Source organism: Meriones unguiculatus, chromosome X, assembly GCF_030254825.1.
Source record: "Meriones unguiculatus strain TT.TT164.6M chromosome X, Bangor_MerUng_6.1, whole genome shotgun sequence".
NCBI classification, from domain to species: domain Eukaryota; kingdom Metazoa; phylum Chordata; class Mammalia; order Rodentia; family Muridae; genus Meriones; species Meriones unguiculatus.
Genome location: NC_083369.1, coordinates 20,757,942 through 20,769,195, shown reverse-complemented (window position 1 = coordinate 20,769,195; position 11,254 = coordinate 20,757,942). Strand labels below are relative to the sequence as shown.

At 38.9% G+C, this 11,254-nt stretch overlaps 1 protein-coding gene and 1 pseudogene across 1 annotated transcript in view; one reads left to right on the top strand and one right to left on the bottom strand.

Moving 5' to 3' along the window:
- Positions 1-603: 603 nt before the first annotated feature.
- LOC110544328 (mitochondrial 2-oxoglutarate/malate carrier protein-like) lies at positions 604-10,493 on the bottom strand (annotated as a pseudogene).
- A 455-nt stretch (positions 10,494-10,948) lies between these two features.
- LOC110540031 (heat shock factor protein 3-like) overlaps positions 10,949-11,254 on the top strand; it is a 68,546-nt gene continuing 68,240 nt past the window's right edge. Inside the window, exon 1 of the mRNA XM_060375663.1 lies at positions 10,949-11,047. Within this exon, the coding sequence (XP_060231646.1) occupies positions 10,949-11,047 (99 nt within the window). The remainder of the gene's footprint in view (positions 11,048-11,254) is intronic.

Sequence of the window (11,254 nt, the reverse complement as noted above, 5' to 3'; positions counted from 1 at the left end):
TCCATCACCAAGGGAAGCCAAGACAGGAGCCTATATGTAGGATGTGAAGCAGTAACAAACATGAAAGGACGATGCTTACAGACTTGTTCTCCATGACTTTCTTTTTCTTTCTTTTTTTTTTGTGTGTGTGTTATCAATCCAGTTTATTGACTGAGTCCTCAGGGAGGAAGAAAGCCACATCCTTCCACCACAGACAGTTTGGAAACCTTGATAGCTTCTGCTCTCATGTCTCCTCAGTTCTGCTTTGGTTTCTCCAGAGATAAGGATCTGCTGTCTTGTAGGTCCTGAAACTAACACCTAAGTGGAGACCAGAAATCCTCAGATTTCTTAGGTGTCCCCAGGAACAGTCAGGCACAGAATGGTCCTAAGCTTCAGACAAACATGGCAAGCAGGAGCAGAGAGGTAGAAGAGACCAACTTTCTTTACTGCAGAGGAGAAAACTACACTGTGGAGGGAAAATAGAGGAGCCCAGAGTAGTAGAATCCAGGCCCCCCTAGGGCACAGAGACTGTAGTAGCAGTGGGTGACTTGGGAACACTGGCACACTAGTCTCCCAGAACTTTGTCACATCAGCTACTGAGGAAGAAACATTTGTAGGCCTTGTTCATCTGTTCCAAGATGAATGTGAGGACAGTGTGGGACCCCAGTCTTCCACAAGCATGGAAGCCACAGTGGTGACAAGGTCACTGATCATGACAGAGACATAGCTTGAATCCAACAAGAACGGCTTGGATTGGGAGTAGGAGGCAAGCTGGGCAACACTGACAATGGCAGCTTCAGCCATGGTAGGGAAGCAGCCTCACCACGGTATGTGAACTCCCTCTTCCCTGGCAGTTTGAATTAGGGTTTTTTTTAAATTTTTATTAATTACACTTTATCCACCCTGCATCCCCCATAAGCCCCTCCCTCCTCCCCTCCCAGTTTCACCCTCCCTCCTCCCCTCCCAGTTTCACCCTGTCTCCTCCCCTCACGCATGCCCCTCCCCAAGTCCACCAATAGGGAAGGCCCTCCTCCCCTTCCCTCCAATCCCAGTCCACCTGATCACAAAAGGAGTGGCCTCATTGTCATCCTCCGTGGCCTGGTAAGGCTGCCTTCCCCTCAGGGGGAGGTGATCAAAGAGCAGGCCAACCAGACTATGCCAGAAGCAGTCCCTCCTCCCATCACCATGTAACTCACTTAGACACTAAACTGCCATGGACCACATCTGCGCAGGGGCCCCAGGCCATCTCCATGCCTGGTACTTGGTTGGAGTATGAGTCTCTGGGAAGACCCCTGTGTTCAAATCTTCTGGTTCTGTTGCTCTCCTTGTGGAGCTCCTGTCCTCTCCGGATCCTGCTATTTCCCACTTCGTAAGATTCCATGCACTCCACCCGACCACATTTGTAGCCTTGGCACTGGTCAGCTGAAAGCCAGCTATCAGCATGGTATTCCTGATGTTGTTCCTGGTGTTCCAACAAATACACCAGTTGCACTTGCAGTCATGCCAATCAGGGATTTCAGGAGAAAGCCAGGGGTTGTACCATCAGCCCCAGTCAGGCACTCAAACAACAGAGTATAGATGCCAAAGCGAGTAGTGGTGTAGGTGGCCTAGTGCAGTAGGCCACCTAAAAGCCCAGTGTAAATGCCCTTCAGCCTTTCTGCCTTCAGGTGAGAGAATGGAAGCTTGTGTTGTACTCTCGAGTCTTGGCTCCTTCACCACTCAACTGCATCCAGTTCTTTATCAGGTCCAGGGGCTACACAAAAATTTTAGCACCCATCCCAGCCAGGCACCCAAGCAGGAACTTGACCAACTTAGGGGAGATATGGAGCTTCCTATCCTTCCTGTCAGTCCCGAGACTCGCTTCTGGTACTGTCTCCCCTTGATGGTCCTTGGCTTTGGGTCCCACACACAGCCCAGCTTGTGCCCAAGGTGATGCCAATGTGCGACATGGCCAGGGCGTTAGCAAGCACACACTCTTCAGACTGGCAAGTCCAGCTCCAGCTAGAAGCTGGGGCAGGTAAAGTGTGCCTCTCCATGACTTTCTCAGTCTGCTTTCTTTTTTATTTATATTTTTATTAGTTACATTTTATTTACTTTGTTTCCCACCTGTAGCTCCCTCTACACACTCTTCAGAATGGCAAGTCCAGCCCCAGATAGAAGCTGGGGCAGGTGCAAGTGTGCTTCTCCATGACTTTCTCAGTCTGCTTTCTTTTCTTTTTTCTTTCTCTTTATATTTTTTATTAATTACAATTTATTCACTTTGTTTTCCACCTGTAGCTCCTCCCCTCTTCCCTTCCTAATCCCACCCTCCCTCTCTCTTCTCCACCCATGCCACTCCCCCAGTCCACTGATAAGGGAGGTCTTCCTCCCCTTCTGCTTTCTTATGACACCCAGGACCACCCATTCAGGGATGGCAACACCCACAGTTGGTAGGACTCTCCCACATCAATCATAAAGAAGAAAATAACCAACAGACATGCCCATAGGCTAATTTGATCAAGCATTTGTACAACTGGTGTTCCCTCTTCCCAAATAACCCTAGCTCGTGTCAACCTGACAAACTGACCAGAATGCCTACAAATCAAAGACCATTCTATATGTGCACTCAGTCTACAAAAAACTTTCTCAATAAACACCAGTCACTTATTTTAGTCACACAAAGATGGGAATGCTGTCATTTACTACTTACTACAGAGCTGTCTAAATCAGATAATAATAATTAGATACTTCATTATATGAGCTTTGTATGTAACTTTTACCCTAAGCCATGTAAAGATAAACAACTTTATATTATTAAAACTATAAAAATTAACTAAGGAAACATAAGTAAAGACTTGAAATTTTTGGAAGACATAAATTATTTTAACACAGAATTCTTAAAATGATATTTTTCTCAATATGAGGATGAGCTTAGAGAAGAATCATATTGAAATTCATTTGGAAAAATAAACACATCAGGAAAAACCAAACACATCAGAAGACTCAGAAATTTATTGAAAAAGAAAAATGATAAAGCAATATCTGTCTTACTAGATATTAAAATATAATGCAACTTTATAGAAATTAAAGAAATTTGCTTCCAGCACACAATGTAATAGAAAAAAAAATCAGTAGAAGAGATCTTAGAATTAGACTCTGTACACAGTAGAAAGATGGGTTATTGAATCCAGACTGTGTGAAGCTTTGGACTTGATCCTCCACACTGTATAAAAAGTACATTAATACTGGGACAACTAGATAACAGATAAGCCATTTTGACAAAAAGATAGGAAAAGGTGACTCATTTCTTATCTCTGTCATTACATCAAAGTAGGTTATACATGGAACGAAGGAAAAAAAAGAGAAATCTGTCTGGCTTTTTTCTTTCATGTCTTTTCTTGAGACTTTCAAAAGACAAAGGGGAAGGATATTGGAAAAAGGAGAAAACAAGAAACAGGACAGGAGCCTACCACTGAAGGCTTCTGAAAGACTACCTAACAGTGTATCAAATCAGATGCTGAGACTCAGAACCAAACTTTGGACAGAGTGCATGGAATCTTATGAAAGAAAGAGGGAGTTAGTAAGACCTGGAGAGGACAGGAGCTCCACAAGGAGAGCAATAGAACCAAAATATCTGGATTCGGGTATTTTCTGAGACTGATACTCCAACCAAGTTACTTTCATGGCTATAACCTAGAACCCCTGCTCAGATGTAGCCCATGGCAGCTCAGTATTCAAGTGTGTTCCCTAGTAAGAAACTGCCTCTGACATGAACTCAGTGGCTGGCTCTCTTTACCCCTCCCCCCTCCCCCCCAAAGGAGTTGCAGCCTTGCCAGGACACAGAGAAGGACATTACAGCCAGTCCTGATGAGACCTGATAAGGTAAGTTTGGATGAAAGGGGAGGTGGACCTTCTCTATTGGTGGACTTGAAGAGGGGAAAGGGAGGAGATGAGGAGGGAGGGTGGAACTGGGTGGGAATGAGGAAGGGTGATACAGCTGGGATGCAAACTGAATAAAATGTAATTAAAGTAAAAAAATAATAAAAATTTAAAAAGAATAAAGAAAACTTCTAACCACTGTAATTCAAGTTCTAGGAGATCCAATACTCTCTTTTAATTTTATCTGGCACCAGGCATGAATGTTGTACATATATAGACAAGAAGACATAAGCCCATGAAAAGAAATAATAATAAATGAATAAATAAGAAAGATTAGTGATATTAACATCCTTTTATATGAAAACACTGAAATGGAGAAGTAGGTGATACAATATCTCACAGACAATACGCTCCTGGATAAGAATTCAACACCATATGATCTGATCCTAGATTCCACCATGCCTCTACTGTGATACCTTGCTTCTCTATCACAATATTGGTAAGCACAGAGAGTAAAGACAATTGTACCCAGAATAAGGAACAAGCCTTGAGATAAGCATGTGTGTATGTGCTTCCTTCTGTTAAATCATAGATTGTTTGAAGTAGCACAGTGGGTAATTAAGACAGGAAAGGGAATTTTAGAGTACTTCACAGAAGGTACTTAATATTAACTTTATATGTTGTAAATTTTCAAACATTGTTTCAATAAACCCAAGGCTTGATGTGGTGGAAACTTGTCTTTGACGTGAAAATGAAGAAAGGCAGTGTTGAATTAGGAAATCTATAAAACTGATCTTACCTCATAGACTCTGGGTTGGATTTCTAGAAACAAAAGAAACACACACACACACAAGAGGAATAGAGGTTTACTAGAGTTGAATAGTTTGCTGGGAGAGCAGTTCTATGAAGTGAATAAGAAAGGCCTCTTGACGCCTTGAGATAATGCCTATAAGATTTTTTTAATAAAATAATCTGTGCTTTTTTGCCTCATCACATGATATCATCTAACACATATTCTTGTACTCTATTGGTATCTTCTATATAACATAGCCAAGGGGACCCTCATCATAGCCCAAATGATGCCAGATCCACACCCTTGAAATTCCAGAACTGTGAGTTAAATACAGCTTTTCTGTGTGCATGTAGTACTGAGGATTGAACTGTGAGTCTCTGGACATGGTAAGCATATAGTTTACCATTGTATAACTGTTTCTTTTTTAATTTAAATCTTCTTTATATAATACATTTGATCATGTTTTCCCCTTCCCCAACTCCAAGATCCTTTTTACTTTTCTATCCACCCAACTTTATGTCCCTCCCAAAGAAACAAAACAACAGCAACAAATATACCTGATGGGGAAAGGAATATCAGTTTTCTCCAATGAATATCATTGTAAATATCAACTATACTCCAGGGTAGGCCCCATACCTAGCAATACTTAGTCAATACAAAATAAACTGCTTTTTTTTATTTCATGTGAGCTTATAATTTCATTGCTTGGTCATTTTAAAATTAAAGTCTTTTTAAATGAAGTACCCAGCATCATATATCTTATTATAGTAACAAAAAACTGAACTAATATGTGTGTCAAAGAAAAAAGTCACCACAATTTTCTGGGCAGAATAATTGTGTCTGACAATAGCATAAAAATGCTTTTGGAAAGAAAACATACAGGCAGAAAGACTAGAAGGGATATAACCACAATATAACTGAACACAGGAAAATATGATTGATATGATTGCAAAGGAAAGAATGGCTTCGGGGAACATTGGTTAGTTAACTGATGTGCAAACCTGTTTGTGTTTATACTTATACAAAAAAGTATAGCTTACAAAGTGTTGATTTCAACAACTTTATAATTCAATTAGAGTATAAACATAAAACCTTGGAGACGGTAAGCAACTGTAGAACGTTTTTCATCATGTAATGACAAAACTGATCTATTGATACAAAAATCTAATTGTTGGCAAAGAAAAATAATTTTAAAATAACATAATAACATTGAAAATTGTTTCAACGTTTAGAGCTCCCTTACAGAAGTCTGAGACTTAACTGAAGGCAAGAAAGAACAAACTCCAAAGACTACCTTGCCTTATTCTTGAATGGTGAGAATATATGGAAGAAAAGAAACAAAGAAGAGGGAAGTAGGGAGAAGAATGGTGAAGGTGTTGGGCAGAAAATTATAACTAGTTTACATTCTTACTTCAATATCAGTCTTTTATTATTAGAAATAACATTAATTTACTCAAAAAAAGCAAGGATTAGACTGGGGCTACAGCTCAGGAGTTGAGTGCTTACCTAACATCCTTTGGGCCCTGGGTTAAATCCCTAGTACTACAAAGAGAATCCAAGCAAACGGAATAAGAATGGATATTTATAATTTTGAATTCATATGAAAAGAATGAATCAAGAGACTCTGAGAAATAAGTAAGGAAATTCAACTTTTTGTTTTGTTTTGTTTTAGTGCTCATGATCAAATCAAAAGCTTCATGTTTACTAGGGAGGCAAGTCTAGCTGCACTTCAAGCTGGAAACTTCAAATAAACAAGTACTGTTTAAGGAGCACAGTAGAATAAACATTATATGATCAAGGATACTTCATTGCAAAATGAGAAAGGACCTCCAGCTGAAAGGAGCTGGTGAAGTGATGGATGACTGCTGGGAGAGGCAGAGTCAAGTTTCTTTGAAAATTCAAGCCTAAGAGGCCAATCATGCTCTATTAGATAGCTTCACATTCATACAAATTGTGGCAATCCTGAGTGTATTCATGAATTCATGAAGTGATTGGAGAAATGGAAAGGACTTAATCAAAACATATTGTATGCACTTACAGAATTATCAAAATATTTTTAAAAAACTAGAAAAGCAAAACATATTTCAAGGTAAACCTCATTATATAAATTATTTAATAATTTTAGCAATTTTATAGTAAATTTTAGTAATTTATATTTTATGAAATAATTTTAGTAATTTCCATTTAAGAATGACCATTTACTTTTTAAATTGTGGCACATTACCAGCTCTTGAAATAGCCACTACTTGGAGCTTTGGTATAGCTCAGTGACAAAAATACTTGCCTGCCTTGCATCTGTAAGGACTTGTATTCTATCCTTAGCATGGAAAACTAGATTTTAATAATACCATTTGGGAGCTTGAGAGTTGGCTCAGTGGTCACGACAACTGGCTGCTTTCAAAGGACTCGGGTTCAATTCCCAATACCCTCATGACAGCTCACAACTGTCTATAATTCCAGTTTCAAGGGATCTGACACCATCACACACAGAGAAGCAGGCAGAACATTAGTGTACATAAAATAAAGGTAAATAAGAAAAAAAATACCATTTAGTCAGTGAAAATAGGGACTAGGCCTCAATTATGACTCAATTATATACTCCATAAAATATAGCAAGTCAATTTTCAGGTGCCTTTTAGATGTAACATTCTATACATGTATGTGTATATGCATGTGTGTGTATGTTTTACAAAATGGCTGTAAAAGTCTTTGATTCTTGTAGAACACATGACTAAAATTCTAAGACACTGAGTCAGTTTAGAAAATGCATATAGGAAGCAAAGCAATAAATTGCCAAAACTATATTGAAGAGAAATGAAGAAGCTGTTCTTGATCAAACAAATTTAAAGGTGTTGCCTATATACTGAGACATAGAACTAAACCAGAACACTAGAGTAGCATCTTGGAACCCTGGAAATAATCTGTGATGCTCATATGCTATGCTGTCAGCATGGCATGCATCCTATTAAAGCTAATCGTGATGAAAGGCAGGAGTAAAAAATGATGAAAGTAAGAAGAGAGAAGAAAGTAAGAAGATGCAGCTGCTAAGAACCAAAAATTTTCCCCTCATCACTTTTGAATAAATGTGGCCACACAGAGACACTGAATGGTAACACCTAAATTAATTGCCCATGGTTTTGGAGTTGACAAATGTGCTAAAACAATAATAATTATAATTATAAAGTGTAATATATTATTATATTATAGAATAGTGCAATAATACAAAATGTGCTACAATAATAAAATACACTGCAATAGTTATGAGTTGGTTATATTGATCCTTGTGGCTCTTAGAAGGATAACATTCATTTTTGATGCCATATTTGTTCCTGTGTTTAATTATGAAAAGATAATAAAATAGTCTTCATATTTTGGTGGAAACTTTTTAATCTGCAAATTATTAACACTTTCTTCTAGTTCTTTTGGGGAGACTAATCCTTTCATAATTTCCAGTGGATATACTGTCATAGATTGATTGTAAAACCATAGTGCTTTCCTAAATTTCTCATAAATCACCTTTGTTAGTAATTTTGCATGCAGTTATGACAGGGATATAAATTTAATCATTTTTATCCAGAATCATAAAGTCTGAGTGGGCAAAGGGGAACTGAATAGAAACATGGTTTGAAAAAATGTCATTAAAACCATTACTATCATGTTAACATCCAGGTTCATGGTAGCTGTAATTCTTAGCATATATTAAAACATTTATATAGGCTGAGCTAAAAATGTTTTTTTTTTTTTTCTCTCCAAATGAGAAACTTCATAATTAGAACTACTTGGTTAGTGCACAAGAACAATAATAATCTATGATCCCAGTGTAAGATGATTCAGTGGGTAAAGTGCTTGCTTTTCAGACATGAGGACCTGAGTTTGGATCTCTAGAATTTGCATAAAAGCTGGGCACATCAATGTATGCCTGTAATCCTAGTGTGGGGGAGCAGAGACAACAGGATCTTGGAGGCTCACTGGTCAGCTAATCTAGCCAAAGTGATGATCTTTAGGTTTAGCAAAAGACCCTGTCTTCAAAATCATGAGGTACAGAAACAACTGAGAAAAATATTCCAACATCAACAACTATTCTTCAAATATGTCTGTATGGATGAGTGCACCTGCTAATGTGTGCACAAACATATAATATTTTTATAAAGAAAACTTCTAAAAATTAAAAACTAAACCTGTGGATTACCTGGCAATAGCATCTCCTATATACCAGGATGTATACCTCTTTTTAGGAATGTAGCTACTATGTATGAATCTGTCTCCAAACCACTGGCTCTGTGGCCTTAGATAGCTAATCCAACTTCTCTATAATGTTAACTTTAAAACAGAAGCCAGGAGTGGTGGCACAAGCATTTGTGAGGCAGGTGGATATCTGTGAGTTTAAGGCTAATGTAGAGAAACGCTCTTTTGAAAAACCAAAACCAAACCAAAGCAAACAAACAAATAAAAACTTTAAAACAAAGTATCGATCTTCAGGGTTTTTGTTTATTTGTTTGTTTTTGTTTTTTCAAGACAGAGTTTTTCTGTGTAGGTTTAACTGTCCTGGATTTGCTTTTTAGATCAGGATAGCCTTGAACTCACAGCAGTCTGCTTGCCTCTGCCTCTCCCAGTGCTGGGATTACAGGTGTGCACCACTGCATCCACCCGACTTCCGGTATGTTTTACATCTCGCATTTTAAAATCGAACATTAATTTCATGTGAATTTTCTCTGCAGATATTTAAAACTCATATTCATTTTTCTTGAATATGCTTTTAAAATTTTACTTACATAAAATAAAATCAATGCAAACTATACCTTTGATAGCCACTACCGCTATTTTGATAAACATATTATTATTTTGATAACATTCGTTATGATAAATGTTATCTTCATAAGTATAAAATTTCTTAAATTAGTTTAACCCAGGGAGAAGTAGCATTCTAATTATTCATTATTTTCTTGTATATCTGATTATATGTACTGTGTGTGGGCGTGTGTGTTTGCGTGGGCGTGTGTGTTTGTGTGCGCGCGCGCGCGCGCGCGTGTGTGTGTGTGTGTGTGTGTGTGTGTGTGTTTGGATGTGTGTGTATGCACAGGGAAATCAGGATTCCTATTATTCATCAGAAGCCATTCACCTTTTAGATTGACACAGGGACTGTCACTCAGGCTCACCAAATTGGCTAAGGTAAATGGCCAGTTAGTCCGAGGGATATGCCTGTCTGTGATTTCTCAGCACTGTGATTCAGAGCATAGGCAGCACTTTCATGTTTTGTTTTTTTGTTTGTTTGTTTGTTTTTTGTGGTTGCTAAGGCTTGAACTCAGATTTCAATGTTTGCAAGGTAAGGCACTTTATGACCGTAACTTTATGACTGTGCTCCCTCCATCCCCTTACCAAACTATGTTCTAATGTAAGGGAATAACAAAATAACAACAAAAGAAATTATGTACGGTTTTAGACAAATGTCTTTCTTCTTGGTCTCCTTTCCAACCTTATCAGTAGAAGAAGGGAACGCTCTAATATTCTAGAAGTGTCTCACTTCTATACCAAAAAATTTTACCAACCTGGTGTGGTGGCACACTTCTTTAATCCCAGTACTACAAAAGCAAAGGCCTGTAGATCTTTGTGAGTTCTTGGATAGCCTGATGTACTTAGAGAGTTCAGGCCAGCTGTGGTTGTCAAGGAGACTGATAAACAAACACAAAATCAAACAAACAAACAAACAAACAAAAATTTCACCCTCTCTCCAGAGATCGGATAAAAACCATGCACTGCAAAGCATTGCCTTGTGATACCATTAAGTTCATTACCAAGCAATACTCAACATGGTTAGTTCAGTGCTAACCCAGTGCAGTGCCACATCACTTGGCTGCCAGGCCATGACGGTATACAGTAGGAGTCCCTGCTCCTTCAAAGGTCATGATTAACATGACGTAATATTTCCAGCATTCTATTAGCAGCCAGTAGATAGCTTCTGCTAGGAACAAAGAGGGAGTTTGCAGACACTATTACAGTACGGAGCACATATAGCCAGAAAAGCAACAAAGAAAACGTCAAATGTAGTGCCCCCTACTGGTTTTGCTCATTTTTCCTCACACTAAAAGTGTTCCTGTACCGGAAGTTCCACAGTAGTCACGTGCCAGAAAGGTCTGAAATCACGCTACTGTAACTAGCCAATGAGAATTGCCCCCTGGGCACTTACGGCGTGTTCCCCCTAGGAAAGTTCTGATGACCAGTAACCGGCTTTTTGTTACGGAAAACTGCCACTTAACCTCAATTTCTGTATCTCAGTGCTTACAGCACTGACATTTTCTTGAGGCACTGACACAGGAAAACATGGAGAAGTTCTGTAAGACAGTGATTCCTAGCTTTCTCACCAAACTGTGGGTGTTAGTCGATGACGCTGTCTTGGACCATGTGATTCGCTGGAGCAAGGTAAAAGACTGCGTCGGAAGATACAAGAGTGGGTGTAAAAAGAAGGATGTGACTTCGGAAAGGGTCTTTTTACGGTGTGGGAAACTTTCAGATAGGTTGAAAGACACAGGCACAGCATATTTTTGCCACCCCGACGGCTCTTTGGTGGACACTCAGTTCTGTAAGAAGATGATTAAGCCTATTTCAGCCAGTTCTGCGCTGTCTGGC